The 25,139-nt window shown below is 42.7% G+C and overlaps 1 protein-coding gene across 19 annotated transcripts in view; it reads right to left on the reverse strand.

Annotated features, from left to right (window-relative positions):
* LRRFIP1 (LRR binding FLII interacting protein 1) overlaps positions 1-25,139 on the reverse strand; it is a 121,217-nt gene that overhangs the window by 52,809 nt on the left and 43,269 nt on the right. For 15 of the 19 annotated variants that reach the window (XM_068138041.1, XM_068138040.1, XM_068138039.1 and 12 more), the window contains exons 2-4: positions 11,570-11,656; positions 4,078-4,095; positions 97-144 (exon numbers count right to left, since the gene is read on the reverse strand). In XM_068138041.1, the coding sequence (XP_067994142.1) occupies positions 97-144; positions 4,078-4,095; positions 11,570-11,656 (153 nt within the window). Of the gene's footprint in view, positions 1-96; positions 145-4,077; positions 4,096-11,569; positions 11,657-19,615; positions 19,791-25,139 lie in introns of those variants that run through there. The other 4 variants (XM_068138044.1, XM_068138026.1, XM_068138037.1 and 1 more) reach the window with 2 other exon arrangements.

Here is a 25,139-nt window from a genome sequence, read left to right on the forward strand (position 1 = left end):
ACATGAAAATACCTGCTCTGTGTGACTTTCAAAATATATGAACTATAGAAAACTTCAACAAGTAAAAGTTGTTTAGCTATGTTGACCAAGGCCTACCATCCATTGCTCGATGTCTCCCCATTTAGTATCCAGACCATAATATTTCTACAGACAGAAAAAGGAAAAAACATAATTTAGATGACAAAGGCAAACAAAGAACATTTAGGCATGCACTGCCAGGTTTTGGCCAAACCACACAGCTCCACACACACAAACATGCCAGCAAAAAAAGCCATACCCAGTGCCACCACAGCACCTTGCTCAGGAAAAGTTGCCTGCTCAGGAGGAAAGGGTATTTGGGGTACAGCCAGGTTACTCAACAGCTTCTTCTTTCTCAGCAATGAAGGGGGGGTGGGGGGAATAAAATCAGTGCTGTGGGGACAAGAGCAAGTAGTGTAATGAGTCTTGAATTCCTGACCCATTTAAGTCAAGACTCATTACAAGGGATCTGAACACGAAACACTTTTAGGATGAAAAATGCTGTCAAATCATGTTTACCGTATAGATTTGTCAATCTGGGAAGACAAGTTGAATATAATACAACTAATCTTTGTGCATTCAGAACTCCCTAGAGCTCCTCTCAACAGCACAAGGCTTTTTGCCGACCATTTTGACAGTGGTGATATCACCAAGGAGAGAGGAGGGCATACTTCTAACCAATACAGGCAGGACGAGGAAGCCCTCTACATTTCAATACTGAATGCCATGCCTTTGCTTAGTAGGCTGGCTCTTCTGAGTCCTTTCTCAGTTCCCAGTTTTTATTCACAACATTGGGAGTTTCCCAATACACTTGCATTTCCATCAGGCAGCAAACCCACGGATCTAGCAAGACTTTTCTTTCTCCCCAGTCAAGCACTTCAACTCTAGTCTCAGGAAGTTTGCATTTATAATGGTGACCATAACATTCCTCCATGAAGAAAAATCACCAGCAAAAAGCACAGTAATCAGCAAATGCAAATCCAGTTTAATGAAGTACAATATGTATTTTAGAAAAATTTAGATTATTTACTTTGAGGTTCATGTATTTATGGACAAACACAAGCTTGTACTAGCCAGCTTTCCTCAAGGTTAAAGAGGGGAGGAATAGCAACAGTCAAAACCTTAGATAATGATCAAAAAAAATAAATCAGAACTCTCTTGTGTACTATGCTCTGTATTTAGCACTCACTCAATGGTATTAATGAAATTTCACTTTCACCCTTTAAAACCTCATTCACTATTTATTAATAAACTAGAACACACACCTGCATATCCTTTAATACTATATTGGCTAATTCCCACTTCCAGAGTTCTTCCTCCTTAAACAATAGTATTAAGGTCATCTTCATTTTCATCCTAACAGGTCTGGAGAGGAGAAAGTCTGCTATGAAGTAGAACAGGCAGCTGGGTGCTCAGTTACACACCCTGGGTAGCCCAAACAGTACAAGGACTTTTCAACGCTGTCACCTTTAGGGGTCAAAATGGGAAGAGACAGGAGCTCACAGTAATTCTACTTATTAGGAAATATATCGTACAGTAAGTTTTTAGGCCAGTAACTGGAAAACAGAATTATATCTATAAATATTGTAGATCTTGGGGTTGGACTAGATGACCTTTGGAGGTCCATTCTAACTCAACCCATTCTATGATAAATAGTATGCAAACATCCTTCTAGAATAAGAAAGGGAGACAGTGGTTAACAAGCTCTATAACCACAACCCTACGGGAATAGGGAAGCATTCCCCTCTGTTTTACCTGCAAAACATCTCAGAATGTGCTTAAATATATTTAATACCTCTATACAATGCCTGACCAAACTGCACACAAGAAAAATTTCTCCCTTAAACTGCATGAAATTACAGTGTGTGACAAAACATTTCGTTATACCACTTCCTCCCAAGTGCACAGACAAGTTACTTCCCGGCAGAAGCAAAACACATACCCTGGCCTGTTGCAAAATGCAGCTTTATGTACATCACATCCTGAAAAATCACCACTGACAATTATATCAACTCCAGCTGGTCAGGAGTGTATACATGATCAGAACCAACTGATTATATTCTTTGAAGTAAATCAGGTCAGGTGAAGTCTTATTAGAGGCTTCCCCCACCTGCCTCTTCCCCTCCCCCCAGGAGATGCATAACACTTTCTCACACTGGAAATCAATTTTTAAAAGCCACTAAGAAGATGGAGAATCCTTTCTCACGCACAGGAAGGACCCATAAATGCTAATAATTCTTGTAAGGTCTCATGTTTCCCTTTCCTGCTGTTCTCCTTACTTTGGCATAGGCTTCCGAGTTCAGTTTTGCAAAAGGGAGACACAAGAATAACTCTTAACTTGTTATGTCACAAGTTACATTCCCTTCACAGTCTTTGCCTTCACCATTTCAAATTGCATAGCTACAAGTTTTGTATTCCCCAAAGAACACCGTTAATGAACACAATTGGGACTATTAGGACTATTTTAAAGTTGTAATATTTTAAATGGCACTTTTCACAATGGATTGAACTGGCAGCATTTGAAGTCTCAGGTAGTCTTCTTTCTCCACAAGGACCCTTCTGTTGTGCCCCACGGGGCCTAGTTTGAATGGGTTAAAGGAATAAATGGTGCTTATTCATTCACTGGGGTGTTAGTTAGAGTCCTTTGGCAGACTCAAGTTCCCTTCTATCCTGCAAAGTGATATTACAATTAAATAATTAATGACATTAATACCATTGAGAGAGAATTCCAGATCACATTTGCTCACTAAAGGACAGTGAAACTGCTGGACTTGCAACCTCCCTACGGGACGTTGTGAGCCTAACCCATTTATCTTCTCATCCATGTCAGGACACCAACAGTAAACAACATCCTTGTCTCCCATGGGGCTGCATTTTTACCATAAGATTAAATAGGTTGCTATGAAGGAGATTTGATAACGAGCCTGCTGATCCGCAGGCAGATGTTAACTTGAGTCACTCAGTACATACCCAATTCTCCAAATAAAAACAAGAGTAAGACATATTTGCCACCAAATTGATGGGGTCAGGATTAAATACCAGAGGCACATGATTTGAGTAGCTATCTCCATATACATGCAAACTTAAGGAGGAGAACAGCATTTCCAAGAAGCACACACACACTGCTAGGTCAAGTGAGTGGAACATGCAGTTAAGGCAGCTGGAGTGCCAGAACAAAAACAAACAGGCTGTGGTTTTAGGAGACATTTATCATTCAGCATGCAATAAAAACATCTCAGAAAAAAAAAAAAAAAAAAGGAAATGTTAAATAAGGTAAAAAATGGCAAGACTGAAGAAATAGATGTTTCCTGCCTCCCTGCAAAAGCTCTTTGGAACTGTTTCTCTTTCTAGGTACCCATGTTGGAAGTACAGACCAGCCAAATATCACAACAAAAAAATCTAGAACTCTATTGTTACATAGCAAGTGACCTCAATTAGACCTATTATCATTATCAAGATCATCTTTGCCATTGTTTGGAAGTATAAGAAGGAAACTGGGAGGAGGGAAGAAATTGTGACTTTAGACTGAGGTGATAGGGGATTAAACTAAAAGCATTTATAACGCTTCAGTCACATCGGGAGAAAGGCCATACAGTTTATTCACCAACAGATTATAAACTCAAACACAGCATCATCAATTTACTTCAGAGACTTTTTGCAAACAAAGTCATCTGAAAGTCATTCTTCCTGTCAAATGCTTCCTGGCCTTAAACGTCTTCAGCCTTCAACAAACAAACATCTGTGTGGGTTTTGGTGACCCATGGAGCCACCAAACCCTCTTACAGTGGCTGGTTTGTCAAATTACTCTTCTGCTTATCATTCATTGTTTGCCAAACAGGCTGTAGAATAGGATTATATTAAGTGCCTGATCAGACACATTTCACTTAGATCACCTTCCTCCACTCCCACCACTTGAGACTATGGGAGAGAAGAGGGGGACTGCATGGAAATACAAAGACTGCTATGCATCTTCCATTCTTTAGAGGTTTCTCTGAAATGCTGGCAAGACTCATAACGTGGGAACACATGCAAACAAGAAGGAAAGTGAGTTAGCCCTACCTTTTGAACTTGATAGATCTAAGGAAAAAGGGAAAGGAAAAAAACAAGGAAACAAAAACTAGCATGAATGAACAAATAGCAGCAATGCAATGTTCCATAGCTCATTCTAAATGGGAAAAAAAAAATAATCATCATTTATACAGAATATACAACAAAACACAAATACAGAACAGCACACATCAAAGCCCTGTAGAGTTAAGCAGAATGAAAGCAGCATTTACATTCTAAGCCTCCTCCATATGAACAGCTGGAACACAGCATTCCTGGTGTCATACCCACCAGGCTCTTGGACATACATGCAACATTTGCTCCACAGACTTTGCACTGGACCAGAGTCGAACCCAGCTGTAAGTCAGGACCTCTCCAACCTTTTCCAACCTCCCTCCTTCCATGTAATGGATGCCCAAATATTCACTTGGAGTGACAGTTGTGCATCTACCATCACAATAAAAGCAAACAGCATTACCTACAGAAAATCTGTTCTTCTTCAGGAATAAATTTTGTCCTTAAGCGATGAAGTACAGTTACAAAAGCATCAAGAGCTATAGATCTTTTACCTGTGTACAACACAATCTCAGCTTGTTAAAGCTCTCTGAAAATTTCTTGTAGATATATTGCCAGCACTGGACAACCTTCCCAGGTTGCTTTTTCAATTTTTAACATCTCCATGGAGCCTCACACCATTTGCAGGCCCTAATAAATGCACTGTTGACTCTACCAAGTTGTTCCATAGTTCTCAACCAATTTAGTAATACCCAAAAGCACTGCAGCCACTCTAATACATCTGAATTTTGTTGAAGTAGGGAACTTCCCTTGGCTGATCAGCTTTGTAAATCCATGTGACAACAAAAAGCATTCTTTTCTTGCATCTCTCTTAGTACTTCTAAAGCAAGAACCCTTCTTGTTCTGGCTACACAAATCCAGAAGGGAAATTGCAGCTTTGTTCTCCCCAGTTCTCTGGTGAGCACCCACGGTTTTTGTCTGTAGGAAAGACATCCTAGCTCTAGTCTGCAGCCCTAAGCTGCCTTACTGCTTGTCTCCCTAGATAAGCACTGAGGCTGAATAAAGACTAGCAGCAGCCCTCTGCTCTCCACATACAACCCAGGGAGCACAGTACATTGCTCTGACCGCAACCCTTTGGCTGGTGAAAAGACAGCAGGGTAGTCAACCTCCTGTATTTTGGAATATTCAGTGGAACCCTGCCATCCACTGCTGCCTCAGGTGAACCCAGCTCCCAATGATGGGAAGCAGAGAATACTTTCAATCCCCTGCCCTCCTGATCAGATTGCCATTTGTGATTATGACAGACAACTGAAGAACCCAGCTTAATACCTCAGAAGCATTAATTCTTCTTCCTACAAGCACAGGAGGGATAATTAGGACCCACATTTAAAACCAGCATTCCCACACAACTAATCACTCTGCTTACCTTTTACTAAGAAAACCCTGAAGAGGAAAATTAACTAAACCTCCCACATTGTGCAGTTCCCAAGACTGCACAACGATGCTGATCCTTTGCCTTCCCTGTTGCACACACAGAGTGCCTTTCATCCACACACAGAAGCCAAACACCACTGGTTTAGATGTGACAATCACCATGGAGCTGTTGAACCTTTAAGCTTTAGCTTTCCCATGCCGTTGTTTCACCCACGCTTCGAGGCAACACCATGGAAGTCTTATTTTCCAAACCCCAGTGCTTCAGGCTTGGCACAGCAGGTAATCTTGCTGAGCACAACGCAAGACACACAAGAGGTCTTGTGTCCAGGACCCAGACTGACAATGGACAAGACAATAATGAGGTCCTTGTTCAGGGCCAGACATAATGAAGGGCAGTGGAGAGGAACACATGGACAAAGCCAAGTGCGTCATTGTACACGTTCCAGCTTCTTATAAAACCTGGAATTTTTAGTCATCTGTTAACTACCATGCATTAGAACAGCTCTGCTCCAAAGTGACCAATGTCCCATCAGTGCTCCATCCTCCTTAGATGGTATGTTACAGGGGAGCAGAAACACTTTTAAACAATAATCTCTATTGCCGGTATGCCATCCCTTCAAAGACCTCAGAGTGGTGTGTGTTTTGTCCACAACATTAGTGGCAGACTGCTTTCATGGTTTCCTCATCACATGATTTTTGCCACAAAACCAGTTTTACATAGAAATACCTTTAAATCAGGACAGAACAAGCCAGTGAAGCATGGCTGGATGGCAACACAAGGCAGAAATCCAAAGGCTACTAAAAAGGCCTTCAACATCTCCAATTTTCCTATGCATCTTCTTGATGGTTGCTTAAGAAAGATACAGATTATTCAGCACAAGCTTCCTTAATTTCTTCACTGTATACATAAGCAACCAACTTTCACAGTTAGTCTCTGCTCTCCCACTGCAGCCATAAGAATTTTGCTTTTCTCTAGTTCTTCCTGCAGCGCTTGGCATTTTAGATGGCTTCAGACAATCCCAAATGCCAGCTGTGCCAAGGGATCTGCAGACTCAGATCAGACTTGCTGACACCAAATCCTAGCAAGGGAAGATGGGGCCCAAGTCATATTCAATAGGATGGGCAAGAAGGTCAGGAGTGTTTGCAAGCCTTTTGCCCACTTTAACTCGGCTTTAGTACATTTACTAGATTTACTACATGCTCAAGGAACTGACATGGAAAAGAAAAAAAAAAAAAGAAAAAAAAGAAACCCACAGCTGAAAGTTCTGGTAGCATATTTTATTCCAAAGAACTATAAATTCAAAGGAGGAAAATTACATGCAAATGACTACGCTGGTAAAGAAAGAATTTACAAAATAGTGAAGGCAAGTGCTGTGCTCTTAAAGCGAGAGCTGAAAATGAAGCTAAGAGACAAGCACCATGCACTTGTCATGAACTAGAAGTTCAGGCTCATCTGCTGTGTGAACTGGCAAGGAAGAATCTTATCCTGCAGATTAAGGAGTGGGAGGAGATCATTCTCTTTTCACTTCAGGCGCTAATATCAGCTTAAATTGTGGTCTCCAAGTGTCAGTCCTTGAAGAGACGTGTAAAGTCTTGCCAGCAGAACACACAGAAGGTACTCCTACATAAAACATTCTCCACAATTAGCCCTAATGCTGCAGCTTTCACATGTCTTGAAACATTAGCTAAATATTTCTTGAAAAAAAAGGCTTTAATATATCTTATGCCAAGTTTCTAAGAGGAAAAAAAAATAATGAAAAAAGGCACAGGAAAAAAATTATTCTCTCCATTTTACCTGGTAGCCCCAATAGAATTAAATGCTTTTACTCACAAACTAGGCCAACATTCTTGATTTGGCTCTTCACAGAATCACCAAGGTTGGAAGAGACCTCAAAGATCATGAAGTCCAACCTGTCACCCAACACCTCATGACTACTAAACCATGGCACCAAGTGCCACATCCAATCCCTTCTTCAACACCTCCAGGGATCGTGACTCCACCACCTCCCTGAGTAGCCCATTCCAATGGCTAATGACTCTCTCAGTGAACAACTTTCTCCTCACCTCGAGCCTAAACTTCTCCTAGTGCAGCTTGAGACTGTGTCCTCTTGTTCTGGTGCTGGTTGCCTGGGAGAAGAGACCAACCCCCTCCTGGGTACACACAATCATTTGTCTCAGTACCAAACACAACTCTCCAGTATGAGCCAAACAGACTGTCCTTAGAATCTGCAACTGTAAACCAAATGTTTAGAGGCCAATGGAGCATGGTATGGTAAAAAACAAGACCCCACCACTGGTGTCCTCCCACCAGCGGTATGGAAACAGGCAAGGGAGTGAGTACCATCTATTATAATTGTCCTTTCAGCTTAGAATGTGCATTGACACAGCCTCACAGGACAGCTCTCCTGTACCAGAAAACCTGCCATGACCTTCAGACTAATTATTGGTGGGTAGCAACAACAAAGCAGCAGAGATTAACAACTCAGAAACATTCAAGCAGTTGTGTTTGTTAGGCCTGCGCTTTTCCCAGAGCCTCATGACCAGGAACCCATTCTCTACTAAATATATAAATGAATATACAAGTAAGTGATTCAAGCGTGATTGCTACCCTTAGATTCATACATCAGTATACAAGAGATCATGATTTTCTTTCTTCACCTTCAGAAAACACTTTTCATTTACCTGGTTTATACTTTTCTGTTAAGCTTGTACTCATGCTCTCCTCCTTATATTCTTCTCCCTAGGAATTAAAAATACAAACCAAGCAAACAAAACCCAGCCTCAAAACACTGGCACAGTTTATCCTCCTGCTGCCTGGCATGTGGTGGTGCCAGGTGATGAGATGATACTACATCTGGAACACACCTGCAGTCCTGCCCCACCGCAGTGAAGAGCACAGCCTTCCACAGTAACTTTCCCACATCTCAAACTGCAGTTCAGAGCACTTTTTTTCCCCAAAGCCCGTCTATCTCAGTTATACAATTTCTCCAGCTGCTCTTCTCCCACAGCAGTATGTGCTTCACATTAAGTTTCCAGAATTCTTAGAGCCACCTTGTCTTTCAAACTTCTGAGCACACAATCCAGGAGACAAGTAACAGCAACCACAGCAGCCTGAGCAAGGGCTGAGCCCACACAAGCGTGCTCACCACCATCTAAAGCCAAACTGCCCACCACGAGCTTCTCATTGTATGCTCCTTTGAAAAGCAAAGAGCCTGGCAATAGTGTGGCTGGCAATGAATGCAATTCTACATTTCCAGAAGAACAGACTATGCAGCAGTTTCTGCTGTCATGTATGTGCTCTATACCAAACAATTTCTGTCAAAAGAAGAGCTTGGTATAAAATCCTGTAGTCTTTGCCATTTACCTGTGAGCTTTACTACACAGCTGTGAGTAACCTCTAGCACACTCTTCACGTATGGCTAGCCAACAGAACCAGCACGGGGCATTTTAATAGAATCAACAGGAACTTCATTAGAAAACTAACTATAGAAACATTCACAAGAGAGCAAAAGCCTCTTCTATCTGGTGCTTTTGCACTGATACTTCTTTTGCAAAGGCAAGCAGAACATGAGCTAAATCATTTATACAGATTCACAATGCAAAAATCACCCAATTATTTTTAAATTAAGAAAATGCAGCCCAAGACTTCAAAAATGTCATTTATACTAGATGGTGGGCATGAAAGGAGCCAATTTCCAGTCCAAAAGTGTTAAAACACTCTACTGCTAGTGAGTGCTATACTGCTATGGGTATAGCTTCTAATAGTAGCATCTGGAATCTTTTAACCTGTATTAACAACATAAATATATTCTCAAGTAATCCGTGCTCCACAAGAAGCCTGTGAGGGCATGTAAAAGTACACACACACACACAATAAATCTATTTATTGCTTTGTAACTCCTTTAACTGGCTTCAAAACCCCTTCTGAAGTACCAAAGCAAGTGCTTCAAGCTCTGGTTATTCACCGTGGCAGTAGTGGCAATGTGCTAGCTGTTCCTCTGAAAAGTTTTCAAAGGAAATGAGGATGGCAGACAAGAAGCTGTACAGATACCAGAACCATAGTACATTCCGCTCCACGGATGGGGTAGGTGCCCACACTGGTGTTGACTGAGATTTTCTAAATGTATCTTTTATTTCATTACATCTGCAAGATACTCATGGCAAAGAAAAACTTCCCACAGCCATCCTTACTAGCTCGACCTTGCACACGAGGGCTGAGATTAAGCTATCTGAAAAAGCCACAAAATATCCAAGCTTACAAAACATTAAATCAGTGTGCTGTTGCACTATGTCCTTTATGCCAGTGAATTACAAAACAGATTGTGGTGGATATGTGGCTTAGCTTTCACTGAATGTGGTATGTCAGAGCATCATCCTGTACTAGTCAATTTCTATCTATACAAAGACATTTTCAAAGATTTTCAGCTCCCTGGCTCTTTAGTTGTTATCTGCAGGAGCATGCACACAAGCTTTAGTTTTCATACCCAAATTTTCATTTACTAGCACACCCTTTGCAGCACGAGCTTTTAATCTTCAAAGGGGTCATCACCTCCATTAAAGCTATCTGCAAATTAGATGGTAACACCAATGTCAACTGCCCTGACACCCATATTTACTTTGCCACCCAAACAGAACACCTAGTAGCTGTTTACCATGGATCTTCCAAAGGCTGCTCGGCAAGTCCCATCACTCAGGCTGAAGGCACAGCAGGCAACTTGACAGCACCAACACTCATCCACAGTTCAAGCCTCCCGATTGTGGCCCAGGTTGCATGAACCATCCTTCCAAAAACAGTAACAGCAACTGTAGCAGAAAAAGGCTCCTCTCTTCCACAGGCAACGTTTCCTCACAGCTCTTGCTACTGGTGCATTTCCAGGTACATCTAACCCTACTGTGGCTGCAGGCTTCTAAGACACATCTAGACGTGCCTCAACTAGAGGAGATGCTCCAGCATGAAGCTGAGGCTGGGCAAACTGCCCAAGTGAGTCTTTTGCAGGCTGATTACTGCAGCCTGCACCAACACTGTAGTCTGCTGTCACATCCCAATTCATTGTCCAAAGGCTAAACTGAACCACTCTCTGAACCCTAAAGCACAGATGTAAATTTGTTCTTATCAAGTACTCCCACATCCTGCCCCTAAACTCCTTACTTCTTCCCTTTCATTCAAACTCTATTTGAAAAAGTGAAACTATAATTATTGCTGGTCTACTCTGCTGTTTCACTAATGCAAATCAACAAACACAAGTTTTAAGCCCTTCTGCCTCAGTGCACCTGCACCAATCCATGCTTGCAATCTCATTCTAACAGCACTACTTTAGCTTTTACAGCTTCAGAACAAATCCTGCTCAGAGTTTCCTAGACTGGAGCGGCATTTAGTACTGTTCCTACTTGTCAAACACAGCAGGAGTAGAACAAGCCTTTTTGGTCTTCAAGATCATTCCTACACTGGAAGCCCATGATCTCCCACACACTGATGTGCAGAGGCACAGTAACTTTGCTGATGATATAAACCAACTAATTTTTCCAGAACATTGGAGAAACTACACCAGGCATTTAATCCAGACACTTTGGAGAAGGTGATGTTTTGCCAGAAGTTCAGGTTCTATCATTGCTTCTGCCAACAGCAGACCATCACTTTACAAAACAAAGGAGACTACAATGCCATCTGCACAGCAACAAGGCAAACCAACTCACAAGTAGAGTTATACAAGGGCCAAGAGACTTCCATATTCATTAGGCTTCTAACCAAGTGATAAGAATCCACCACCCCCAATGCACAAAAAAACAAGCCACGTACTTCAAAGTTTAATATTAAAACAGTGATTACTAACTAGCCACCAGTATTTTCTGTGAATAATTACACTGGATTGACCAAGATAAAATTCTTGCCACAATCTGTATTTTCTGCAGGCCATTTTATTCACTATTCCACGGTCAGCATTAGCTCCACGCAGGCAATGTTTTAACACAACATAGATTAACCCTTTGTTCCAGGATCTTGGATTATATCCAGGAATGAAGGTGATCCAAACACCCCCCAAAGCCTTGACCTTACCTCCTTCTGCTGTCTTTCCAGTTCCTTCATTCGTATTTCCCGTGCCTCTGCCCGCGCCGCTCGCTTCGCTGCAAGTCTTGCTTCAGCCTGCAAATGGGAACAGAGCAGTGAAATAAAGCTGGGACAATTCAGCGCGAAGTGCACTTGCTAAGCAGTGCATGAAGGAGGGAGACTTGACTTGGCAAGACTGTAAACACATCTGTAGGAGTTAATTCCCTATTGCAAGTAATGGCCCTGCCTTCCATAACTTGTTATGCTTCACAGGCAGGTAATACACCCTCGTGTGTAGGCACTACCATCAGTTAACAGTTGTGTTTACAAATGCTCTGCATTTTTCCTTTAATTACTGTTTGTGTGAATAGAGAGGAAATAGCAGAATTTATCTAAGAAAGAGAGATTTTGTTTTGTTTTGTTCCCCCCCAACTGTGGTGCAGATTATTTTCTATTGATGAATTAATTTGACTGACAGCAGACACATTACGTGGCATTGTTTCTAACTGTTGACTTACACACGGACACTGCAGTTAGGTAAATGCTGCTATTCAGCATGGCTATGCACAGCTAAGGCTAGAATGATTGAGGTGACGGAATAGGGAACCTGAGAAAACGGACTAAATTAAAGTCTCCAGGTGTCTGCAGTCAAGTCCAAACCTCTCTGGAGTGGAAATCTGCCAAAACCAGACTTCTCAGGAAATCTACAGCACTCCCTCATTTCAGCCCAGTTGGAGGTGCTGGAACATGATACACAGTAACATTTTTAATAGCCTGCTTTTAGTCCCCGGCAAAGCCCTTTAGTCTTATAGAAAGAAATGTAAAATTAGCTCAGGCTTGGTACAGCACAACTACAAGCAGTTTGCCCAGCGTAATTCAGAAGAGCTCAGCAGGGAGCACAAGGTATTGCTCAGCTGGCCATCCCAGCGTTACACCCAACTCCTCTGCTTCTGAAACTCTAAGGATGCCATCCAATTTAACAGGTAAACCTAAAACAATATCAAGCACACAGAAAATCAAAACACCAGTACTTTCACTAGAACTTCTAAACAAAAAGAAAACCAGAAAAAAGAAAGGTGCAATTTCTTTTCCCTTCTGTAAATGTATTTGCCACTCCAACCTCTGGAAAAGGGATGCAACCTTCGAGAACACAAAACAAACCACAGGAAAAAACAATCAATCAAACAAACAAACAAAAGACCCTACCAAAAATGGTTGGCTGAAACTTGGAGCTAACAGAAAAAGACTAATGAAAACCAAACACAGGCAGGTGTATGCGAGGACTAGGAGTCCTGTAGTGCTGTAGATCTTAAATCCTCAGTAATGATAAAATTCAATATACACAGTAACTAGGCTAAGTTGAAGTTCACATCACCCACCTTCTACAAAAGCCCATCATGAACAGCCCCAATCCCCTAAATACCACCACTGGTCTTCAGTTATTGACATTCTCTCCTGCTTTACTGTGTTGTCCCTAGGTTCAAGCTAGCAGACAGGAAGATTCCTCTTGTTTAATACTGCATTCCCTGTTGTGCAATTACCCTCTTTTTAAATTAACCAAGTTTTTAATTCTTGTAACACAGGCAACTTCAGCCTGAAAAATTACTTGTAACAACAGCAAAATCATCTCACAGGGTAAAAATGCCCATGGCAGAACGAGCAAAGGGTTGGCTTTTCATAGAGAGCTGCTCTCTTCTCAGCTCATTGCTTGAGTTTCAGGCTAACTGGATCTGCCATGGATGGAAACTGTAAAATGCACTCACAGACTCATACTTAGAGCAGAGTTCCAGGCTGGCCCTGTCCCCTCTCATCACTGCAGGGTGCCATTATGTACAGAGCCAAAGGACAGCAGGCTCCAAGGTGTAAGCAAGTGTTATCACAACCATTTTCAAGAGACTGTAGCTTCAACAGCACTTACCAAACTGAAGCAGTTTGCCTCCCAAAACACCCCACAGCCTGCAGCTGGGTAAATACCATGTGGAATAGCTGCTAGGCAGCGTTAGGATTTACCTGCAGTGTTGGAAATTGTCTGTGACACCCACTATACAAACATGCACCAAAATGTATGCTAAAGGTTACAAAATCACAGTCCTTCAGTAAGTATGATATTGACTTGCCAGGACCCATTTCTGCTTATCTGAAAATAAAGTCCAGCACCTTGGGAAGCACTAGGGCAAGTGTGTCCCACAGTCAGGACCATTGTAAATACAGGACAGCGCTAGAGACAAGGACTGCTCCAGGCTGTTCATCACAAGAGGCTGCCAGGTGATGCACGTGATACCACGTAACAGCCACCACCTTTTGCCAGGAGCTGTTCACATGCAACATGAGTGGACCCCAAGGAAGAAGAACCTTGCTCCAAGGACTCCAGATCATTAATGACTTTTTGGGGATACAGGGAACAGGAGATACACCTTTCGCTCTTTACAGTTCATAGAGATATTCCCTTATCCTGAGATGCAAGCTGTAAGCAGTTGTAAGAAACAGCACAAAAATGAAAGTAAAGAAACTTAAAGCTGTAAGTACATTTGCAAATTGCAGCAACCTGGGTGAGGAATAACATAACAATTAGCTATATCTTTCCCTTATGGAAAACAAAGGGCCCTACAGTCCCCATAAGCAGAATGCACCAACAGTACAGAACTGTGCATCTGTAACTTCCCATTTGCCAGAATGAAGACAGAAACAAAATTAGTTTGATGTTAACATTATTGTAGATGTCATCCTTATGAATTTCAATTACCAGAGGAGATTTCATATTAGAAAAACTAGACACATGTACAACATCTGAATTCTATATACATCACATATTTTGCCTTCTGTTTTTCTTGTATAATAAGAGTCATGGGATTTACATATTTTCTAGCTATGTTGGAGAACTTTGTATTCACCGTAAGTGAGCACAATATACAATGAAAGGAAGCAACTTGGAAAATAAAATGTAAAAATGAAAAGAAAAAAGTTTAGCAAGTTACTCAGATCTCCCTGAGAACAAGGCTGGTCAGCTCCCCAGATCCAATACCAACTGAAGCAAGTTTAATGAATTTTATTTTGTGCAACATCGTACATGTAACCTGATGTTTATTAAGATGCATTTCAGATTTAAGTGCCAATCCATGAAGCATCTCTAACTTAGTCCATTTCAGCTTTGTAGTTCTCCACCTGCTCATGCAAAGCCAACTGGCAAACATTTAAGACATGCAACAATACAAAACACATTTTCACGTAGTATCTTTGCCTAACAATGGCTTACATCCTGGAACATATCTTTTATTTATGAACTTTTTCTTTCCATGACCACACAGCTCTTCAGCATTAAGTACCTTTCAATACAAACAAGAGAAACAATGTATTCTGGATCCTTTTGAATAGCTTTTAAACATTTTTAAAGTTAAAAACATCTGCCACTAGCACATACTGCTACTTTTGTGAGAAGTCAAAAACTTCTTCTTGTACCTCTTACACTACTATTTTAAAGCAACTTATTTTTAATCCCATCAAAACAAAGAATTACAGAATTCCTTGGGTTAGAAGAGAACTCGGGAGGAATCCAGTCCACCCTCCTGCTCAAACCAGAGTCAATATCAAATTCAGACCATGCTGCTCATGGCACTGTTCCACTGGCCATCCAGAACCTCCAAGACTGGTGGCTCCACAGCCTTTTGGAGCTCTTCCTTCAATGCCTGACCAGCTAATATTTCCCCACCCTTCTTGCATCATACCAAAACCTGCTCTCTTTCAGTTTAAAACTGTCTCATCCTCCCACTGCCCATATCTGGCTCTTGGTGTCTTAGTAACCTCAGCTTGTGTATCAGAGTGCTGCTCTTAGTTCCTACCTTAAGGTCTGGTATTCTGCCTCAAATACTGCAAGTAAACTGGCTGTTAGTTTTTTAAACATGTTCTCAGTGATGTCTGGGTACTATTTAGATGATTACAGTTATTTGCATCATGGTTCCCAACACAGTCACCAGCTCATTTGTGCTGGATGAAGGCAGTTTGTAAGAGACAGGCCATGATTCCCTTGAGGGTTTTTGAACCCACATAAAGAAGACTACAGGTGACAAGAAACACACTAGGGGAAAAAAATTCTCTGTGCAATGATCTGATCAGTACAATAAGCAATGGTCTCTGATAGTATCAGAAATATAAACATCACTGAGATAATGATTAAGCATGAACCAAACCCTTCCATCAAATAAAAAGTTACTTTACTTCTTTGAATGTTGTTGGTTAAGAAAGACTTAACATGTTCTTACTTGTTGTCCTTTGGCACTTTAATAAACCAAGACCACTAGAGCCCATGGGAGAGTTAAGTCAGAGCTCCCAAATACAGGTGTCCAGGAAAGTCCTTATCTGACAAAGTGAAACCAGCTCTGTTGCACAAGTACAATATCCTACCTCAGTTTCCTAACCCTGCACCTCTGAGATGACTCATAAGCCTTTGGAGGGTGCTCTCAAACATAGCAGAACTGTATTATTCTACAAATATTAAATGTTCAGCCTGTTCCTTCCATAACACTATTTCTACCATGCTTTAATTGATACAGTTAATTAGACCAAATGAACATTTTTTATATTCTGCAGGTGATGTTAGTGGAAAAAACCAACATTGCTTGCTAGCTCAGAGGAAGTAAGTCAGTCAATCAATCAGGGCAGAGATGACTCCACATCTAACATTTACTGTGTATGACTCTATCAGAGTCAAATCATAAGTCTGGTAGCAACCTTAAAATCCAACAAATTCTGCACAGTGTATGGGAGACAAACAGGAGCTATTACATACAGATTTTCCTGGGCAGAAGCACAGCTCAGCTACTGACAGGAGCCCCTATCCCAACACGAAGCATAGATGTTCATAACAAAACCTCCTCTGTCACCTATGGACTATTAGACTGATACATAAGAGTGTCAGACTTATGGGCTTCTTCCTCAAAAGCAGAAGCATGATTAAGTATTTCTGAGTTTGTCAAACCACATCTTTGGAAGTCTTGGACTCTGTTTTCACATTAATAGTTGTGTGCTATAAATACCTTGATTTCTTGCACATCCTGAAAAAAGCAACTCTAACTTCACCTTTCTCTCTGTGTGCTGACTAAACCAAACAGACTTTTGCCTGAATGACTTTGGCCTTCAGCCAGCAAAAGCACTTGACAGCACCCAGACCCAAGCCACCTTTAAGGGCAGGAACAGACACACACCACAGCCTGCAAGAATCACTGCTGAACATCATGAAACCAGGAAATTCATACAGGCCTCTGAAATTCAGACTACAAAAGCTAAAATAAAATAGTCTCAAGGTTGCCAGCATAAGTAACTATTCAACAGATTCAGCATATAAATAAAAAAATCCAATAGATTGAAGGAATTAACCTTAAAATCTTCTAAAATTCGCTAGCGAGTCAGCGAACAATACAGGGCTCAATCAAAAGTGACACATTACTCACAAAACCAGAAGAATAAAAATATGAAGCCTAACTGCTCTCATTACAAAGCTTTTGTAACTTCCCTTTTATGAAGTATTGCTCATCTGACAAGAAGAGCTGGCAGTTTCAGCTGTACTGTGCACGTCATACCCCCCAAAAAACCCCTAGCAACCTAAGGGGCTTCTGTAAAGCCCAGTGGGCAAAACCAGAAGAAAGGTCTCTTCTAACCTGGTTAATTCTATTCTATTCTAAATGGCAACCTCCCTGCTGCAATGAACAAAGAAATGCACACCTGATGAAAAATAACCACCTTAAACTCACTTAACTCACTGAAATACTACATCTATACATCCTGCATTTTCATCTTTTTATTGAGGTTGTCCAGAATGATTTATAAGCCACACAGCTCCAATACAAGCATCCTGCAGCAGTGCAAAATGCTTGTTGCTTTTGTGGGTCTATTTGCTCAGTGCTCAACCACCCTGCTCAAGGATCACTTGAGTTTTACAATAAAAATCCAGTCCTGTGCAGCAGGATCTTTCCTCTGAGTTCAGTATGTTTCACTGTGATCAGGGAAAAACTAAGCAGGTTCTAACCTGGTTCAGTACTGAAGTACAGCTGCCTCAGACACAAAATCCAAACCAAGTACTTGATTGGAAGGGTGAGAAGCATCTTCTGCTGCCTGCAGCATGAGGTGGGATAGGGAAAAGTAGGGGTACAAAATCTGCAATGGCTGATGAGTTACCGCCCACATCCCCTTTTTAAATACCACTTGGTAAGCTGAAGCAAGGTCTGGCTGCAACTACAGCCAGCAGGCAGTGGTTACAGAAGCCAAGGCTTCCGTGTCTTGAGCACAGCACCGGGTAAGCCGCATGTTCATTATCATTTTGATGAGAGAATTATTTAGGTGACTTGGTTAGGTAGAGGTTAGTGACACACATCCTGAAGGTGAGCATTCTCTGGGCTTTTCCTTTATGGAATGTCTAAGAGTTCATTGTTCCACTGGAAACCCCAAGAAGCAGCCAACAAAGGCAGGAAATTATGCTGCTTTTTTGAGCAGTGAAAAATGACTATGTTGACTTGCCACATAGCTACAGACGTAAGAGTTTCAGCTTACACAAAGCACCCCTTAATTCTCGTGTACTCAAAATTATCTGCTTCTAAGACCAGTAAGCAAAAGTTGGTACCATAACATTGTGGAGGACTGAAGTGTTACTTTGCCAGCATCAAACCATACTCTGAAAGCTATCTGATCCCGCTGTCAGAGAAACTTTAAAACACAGGCCTGCCTGCCTAAATTACACCTGCTCGCTGCATGCAGCTACTATTATGTACGTCTGCAAGAACTATTCTCAGGCTGATTCAAACTTCTTGCCACAACACGGAAGACACAGCCAGCAAGTCATTTCCAGGGCAAGCATCATTTTTCATGACTGATGCCACCCCCATTCCAATATTCTGTATGTAAAGGCTTTTCCTCAAGTGTTACACAATTGTTCACTCTATAGTCTGATGAAGTGTATGGCCTCTATAAAAATAAAGAAATCTCATGAGGTTTGTGGTACTTATAAAGACTTGGAAGTCTGTTTAGACAAACAACACCTAATCTGCAATATTCTTGTAGTATTTGCTGAACAACACTGTTATCGGGTAAAACTAATGCTAAGGCATGGAAACATTTTTCCCCATCTCCACTTGATTAACAAGTGCCCTATACCCACGAGTTCCAGGAGCCAACCATGAGTTATCATGGGCTCCTTAGCACTAAAACAAGAGCCTCTATAAATGACTTCTATGTTTAGAGGTCAAACCAGTATACTTACCTGACATTTTTTGCATCTGAGCTATAAGCACACTTTGTACCACTTGCTCATGTGAGCCTATGAATCATGCAGGGCTCGGTCAGCCCACATCCTGCCTAACTGCTCACCTTTCTCCTAAAGGCAAATTAGCGTTGAAAGGTGGCATGCCTATGAACCTCAGCCTACACACAAACATGAGGATTCCCTTCTAATCCCCACGTCCAGCCAGCATCACTGGTTGGACAGAAAGGCCCACCTGGGCTTGTCTAACAGCTCCTCTCCCGTTCATAGGGTGACAGCAGTGAACTGACAGGCAGATGACTAATCCACCCATTAACGTTTTACGGTGACAGTGGGGGGGGGGGGGGGGGGGGGGGCGTTTTGGAACTTTATTTAGAAAACATTTAAGAGGTTCAGTTGGCACACCTGCTCCAGTACCAAAGTCAGCTGCAGGTGGCATAGAGTTCAGTCTCCGATTTTTAAACGAGAACCTCAGAAAAATTCCATGTGCCTTGGCTATCTGAGGCTGCTGTCAGCAATTACCTCGCCAGCACCCACCTCCGCAGAGCTCCTGCGAGTGTCCAGCAGGAGACTCCGTTCTAAGCCCTGCCGAAGCGCACAGACCCTGCACGCCCTTCAGAGTTCCTGGATCACTAAGTTCCGGCGCGGGCACACACCGAGGTGAACCTGCGGGAAGCAGCGCGGGCACATGGCGGAGCGCGGCGGTTTGACAGCCCTGCAAGGGCAAGCACAGAGCGCCGGGCCGAGAGCCCTGCTGCCGCTCTCCCGGCACCCCCCGAGGCGGCTGGGGCGGCTCCTGTCTGCCTTACCTGCTGCTGGGCGGCCGGGCTCAGGCAGTCGCCGATCGCCGCCTCCTCCATGACTGCCGCCCCTCCTTCCCGCCGCTGGTCGTCTGCCCCCGCTGCCCCGCGCCGCCGGGCCCGCCGCGGCTCCGGGGCGGGGCGATCCCGGGGCGGCCCCGTTGCTCCCTCCGCCGAGAGGCTGGGCCCGGTTCGCTCAGCGCTCCCCTTCCGTTACCGGCACACTGCGCCCACCGTTTGGCGTTGTAGCCTCCAGGGCCCTTGCCTTCAGCTGCTGATATCAGAGATTCACAGAACCACGGGCTGGAAGGGACCTCAAGGATCATGGGCACAGGAACATCTATCTTAGGAGGACAGGCTGAGAGACCTGGGGCTGTTGAGTCTGAAGCAGACTCAGGGGGGATGTCAGTAATGCTGATCAGTATCTAAAGGGCAAGTGTCAGGAGGATAGAGCTAGACTCTTCTCAGTGGTGTCCTGTGACAGGACAAGGGGCAATGGATACAGACTGTAACACAGGAGGTTCCACATAAACATAAGGAAAAAATTTTTCACTTTGAGGGTGGCAGACCACTGGCACAGGCTTCCCAGAGAAGCTGGGGCATCTCCAGAGGCACTTCAAGCCCACCAGGATGTATTCCTATGTGATTTACTCTAGATGACCCTGCTCTAGCAGGGGCCTTGGACTAGATCTTCAGAGGTCCCTTCCAACACTTACCATTCTGTGATCATCTGGTCCAACCTTTCTTAGGAAAAGTGTGGTCTAGACATGGCTCAGCTCCTGGACCCCAGCCCTGTCCCACTGTCCCTGGAAAGTCCAGACACTTCCTTCAAATAAAAAGCATTAGCAATGTCTAACTTTTATCTTCCAGGGCTAGGGTACAAGTATTCCACCTGAGTTCTAAAACATATCCAGTATTGGGGACTCCACCTTGCTGGAATTATTTCAATGTCTGATTGTTGTTGTGCAAAATTGTCCTCATGTCTACTCAGAATCTCCCTGGTAGCAGCTTGTCCCCTTCTTTTACATGTGACTCCTTGTAAAAAGAAAGTCTCTGTCTTCACAGCCACCCCTTAAACACTGCAACATGGTGAGAAGGACTCCCTTAAGCCTTCTCAAAGCTTACAACCTCCTTTTATGCTCAAGGAAAACGGAGGAAGAGAGACCAAGGAAGACCCTGCTCAGCATACACCTGCTTTCCCTTTGGAGGCCGCATGTCTGAGCTGCCTCTCCCAGCACACTGAAGTGTAACATTCAGAAGCACTGAACAGACGCTTATAAATACATATTCACACCAACCACCGTTTGCACTGCAGAAATAACCCACCTAACTGTTGTTAATTTTCTGTAATTATATGAATACAGTGGGCTGTATTGTGTAGAGATAAGCATAAAATGGGTGATCAGCACTGGGTATGCTGATGTTGGTTTTATTCTTTAAAAAACAGCACTACACTTTAAGCAATAAAATAAAAAATTGGAGCAAGAGAAAAGGCTTAGAGGGTGATATGGAGCACCTAACTGAGGTTTGAAAGTACTGTGAAAGGGCAATCAGGAACAGCAGCTGGACAAGAAAAGGGCATTCTGCATTTCAAATAGTCCCTTGCGATGAGTTGGATGAGCCTAAAACACACCTAGGGAAAAATCAGAAGGATTAGAGGGCACAAGTGTTTTTCAATGGCGTAACATTGGACAATACACTAGGAGCAACTCGAGGGACAGTCGGTGCAGAAATGCTATCTCCAGGGAAATTACTGGCATCTCTTGATTCCCCTTGACTGCATCCAAACCACTTCTTGGTTCCCTCTGATTTCACCTGACGGGCTCACACCTACCCATCACAGAGACAAGAGGGCAGGAAACACACTAGGACAGGGAGAATTCCCAAGGCTTAAGCAGCTCATTTTGTCCATTGCAATTCTGCAAGCAGCAACAACAGAACACAGGGAAGAGTCATCTCTTCCTGGCACCGGATTTTCTCCGATCACAGAGAGAAGCAAAACAGGTTGCTTCTTAGCAACTAAATCCTGTGCTTGCTCTTCTTCCTGGTCAGCAGGCACAGGTTGAGGAGCCCTGGGAAGCCTCCACCCAACTGAGCTCAGTTTTTCCATGAGCTGACAAGCCCAAAATGGAGAATCTGTTTCTTCATACTAGCAGAGCACACACTGCCATGTTGCTAACAATATTTCAGGTAATTTGGGAGCACTGGTACTTCATCTGGATTCACTGACAGTCCCCAAAAAGGCCAGACACACTTCCTTTAATTAAAAGGCATTAGGGATGTCTGACTTGTGCCCTGGCTGGAATTCTGCTTAAGTGAGGGGAAGCTCTGCATTTGTAAAACAGATTGTGGGTTTATATAAGTCAGAGAATCACAGAATGGTTTGGGTTGGAAAGGCTCATCCATTCCAACCCCCCTGCCATGGGCAGGAACTGCAGCCACTACGACCAGGTTGCTCTAAGCCCTGTCCAACCTGGCCTTGATCTGGGCAACCTGTTCCAGTGTCTCACCACTCCCACTAGAGGGGGAAAAAAAAAAGCAAGCTTCATTATAGCTAATCTTAATCTTCCCTCTTTCAGTTTAAAACTTATCACTCCAAGCTCACTTTCAGTGGTGAAGGCTGCAATAAGTCTCCAAGGTTACCATCTTTCATTAAACCCCAGAACTACCTGGTGACCCTGTAAGTTTTTTTCTTTAATTGTAAAGGACCTAACTTAGCTTTAAAACAATCTGAACTACCTTAAATCCATTTCATTGTGTGTATGAAAATAAACTAACAGAGTCCCATGAAGCAGGAACACAATCACACATCACAAAGGAACTGGCTTTTTAATTAGAAAAAACTAAAATTAAATAAAAATCAGGTTTAAGCTATCCTGAAAGCTGATAATTGGAGATTCAATAACATACTATAGCCTCGTGTTCAGCTTCTTTTTTGTACACCTGTGAGGTGGAGGACATGGCAGGTGCACCTGCACAGCAAAATATGCGATGAGAAAGAGGAAAGGGAATCCATTCAACATAGCTTGCCCAGCAACTTCAGAAGTAGTCAACATTCAGTACAGAAAAAAATCTAATCTAAATCTGTGTGTAACAGACATCCATTTCATGCCCTGGTATGTCTTATTCTGAAACCAGGAACCAGGCCAATGAAACATGACCAGGAAACACTTTTCCATTCAGGTGTATAACAGACAGCCCTAAACCTGTTATTTAAGGCTGACCGAGTTGCTAGTCTGCTACATTGCTTATGGAGGACAAGGGAAAAGAACAAGAGAAATCTACAGTAACTGAAGGAGGACCCTGGCATGCTCTGCCATGGTGTGTTCTGTGCCAACTGTCTGCCTTCCCTGGAGACACACCTTAAGCCTACAGGCTGGCAACCTCTCCTCTCTGCCTGCAAAGCTGAGCAAGTCTGGCTTTAGTGAATGGCCCAGAGTCCAAGAGAAGTTACTCCCTGCTCAGCATTTAATATTGGTACAGTAAACAGTAGCAAGCATCACAGAGATTCAAAAATCATAACCAGCTATGAAGGCAGCACTTCTGGCCTATGGCAGCTCACCCCAAGGTAGCCAAGGGCTGAAGTTAATTCCTAATGAAAAATGTGTCTTACCTTGTATGTAAGAAGTTTCAAAGGAGAAGGGAAAGAAAGGAGACATGTTAACCATATAAATCTGAAGCATCATAAAAACTCAGCATGAAGAAGTGTGCATACTTTCATCCTAGCTTAAAACAATTTGTTCTGGTGATTCTGGTTATGAGAATTTACCTCCCCTTACAGTTACTGCCAAAACTGTACAGTGTTTGTACAATGTGTCACTTGGAGATAGGAGTACTGCTTATACAATGTATAAATTACTGGGGACCCTGTCACATGCACCACACTCCTCACTCCTTTTTGCTAATTACTTTTTTTAGTCAATGTAAAAGCCAAGATTTTATTTGGTTTCCTTAAAGAAGCCCTTCATACATAGCTCAGCACAACTGTGCTGTGGACCTGGGTAGGAACTGGAGGTTCAGGAGGTCTTTTTAATAGTAGAGCGCTTCCTTTTTTCAGTAATACAGAGATGGCAGCATTCAAAACACACTTCAACATGCCTGAATTGATTTTATATGAAGCAAGGCACATACTGTGTGGACTTCCAAGCAGGTCCTGACAAATTCCCCCAAGAACAGGAACCCTCTCTACACCCACACGTGCACGCTCTTCCTCATTCCTCCTGGTGCTAGACACTCCGCTGGATCCCTCAGACACCGCTAAATAAAGAGCAAGTGCATAGAGTTCTGTAACTACAGGAACCACAATCTAGGAAGCCAGTGATGCATTTGACTTGATTGCTTGCCAAAGCTCTTTAGTATCATTAAGCTGATAGCAGTTATCTCTCTCAGAGTCCTTGCCCTTTGAACTGCTGCTATGTCACTTGGGGTAGCAGGGGGGTACTCAAAACACCTAGAGAACCCTGTGTGAAAGCAGGTATTAGTCTACCATTTCTTTTTTTTTACCACCTCAAAAATGCAGGGTCTATCTAGTCATATCTTCTCATACTCAGAAAGATAGCCAAAGAATCTGAACCTCTGCTAAATATCATTAATTCAGCATGTGGTTCTTAGGTCTGTGCATTTTATGTTTGAAAGAGGACATTGCAGGAGTGACATGAATTCAAGGAGACATCCAGACAGGAAGAATCTTCACAGTAGAAAAGCACATTACAGGTAGTACAACAATAAACTGAGCATGAAAATAAAACGGGTAACAAGAGACAATTGAAAAGGGGGACAGGGGAAAGTGGGTTAGCTGGGAGTTCCTCTTAGGTGGCTGATGAAGAAAAAAAAATACGGTGCTTAGAAGAGCAGATCAGTTTCCAATGACAGACTCCTCATCTCTCTTTGGGAAAAACACCTCACCTTTGCAAACACGCAGACACAGAACACAGGCTTGCACACAACACAGAATTCCTCCACAAATACAAGCCTAATCCTAAAAATCCACTTCACAGAACCCTTTACCCATAACTACCAAGAAGCTGTGTCAAAAGAAAGAGGAAAAGATCCTATAGTCATCTTTGAGGTATGTTACAATCACTGATAATACAAACAAATTCCAAGGAAGCCTGGCCTCCAACAGAAGTCACACCCAATTGATTGTTTTTGTCTTCAGGGTGTGTTGTGCCAGAGGTACTTTAAGAGGCATGGAAGCTGGGATTCAACTAGGAATAAAACAGTCAAAATCTTTACAGGCAGTTCTAAACACCAACAAAACCCCTGCAACAGAGAGCACAGTGGCTTCATCTAGGCCCACCCCATTGTAAGCAATACCACAGCCACTACCCACCACCTACACATGTAACTCAGCTTATTTCATTTTTATATGTTTTTAAAAAAGGGAAAAAAAATAAAGAAAGAAAGTTCATTGTCCATTTCCTTTAGTCTCTTCAAATAGCATCTCTCTGGTGGACTTGGCAGTATCATGTTAATGGTTGGAGTCAATCTTAAAGGGCTTTTGCAACCTAAATGCTTCTGTGATTCTTAGAAT

The sequence above is a fragment of the Melanerpes formicivorus genome, unplaced genomic scaffold, assembly GCF_026170545.1.
Source record: "Melanerpes formicivorus ecotype bairdi unplaced genomic scaffold, bMelFor1.0.p_v2 SCAF_5, whole genome shotgun sequence".
Lineage (NCBI taxonomy): Eukaryota > Metazoa > Chordata > Aves > Piciformes > Picidae > Melanerpes > Melanerpes formicivorus.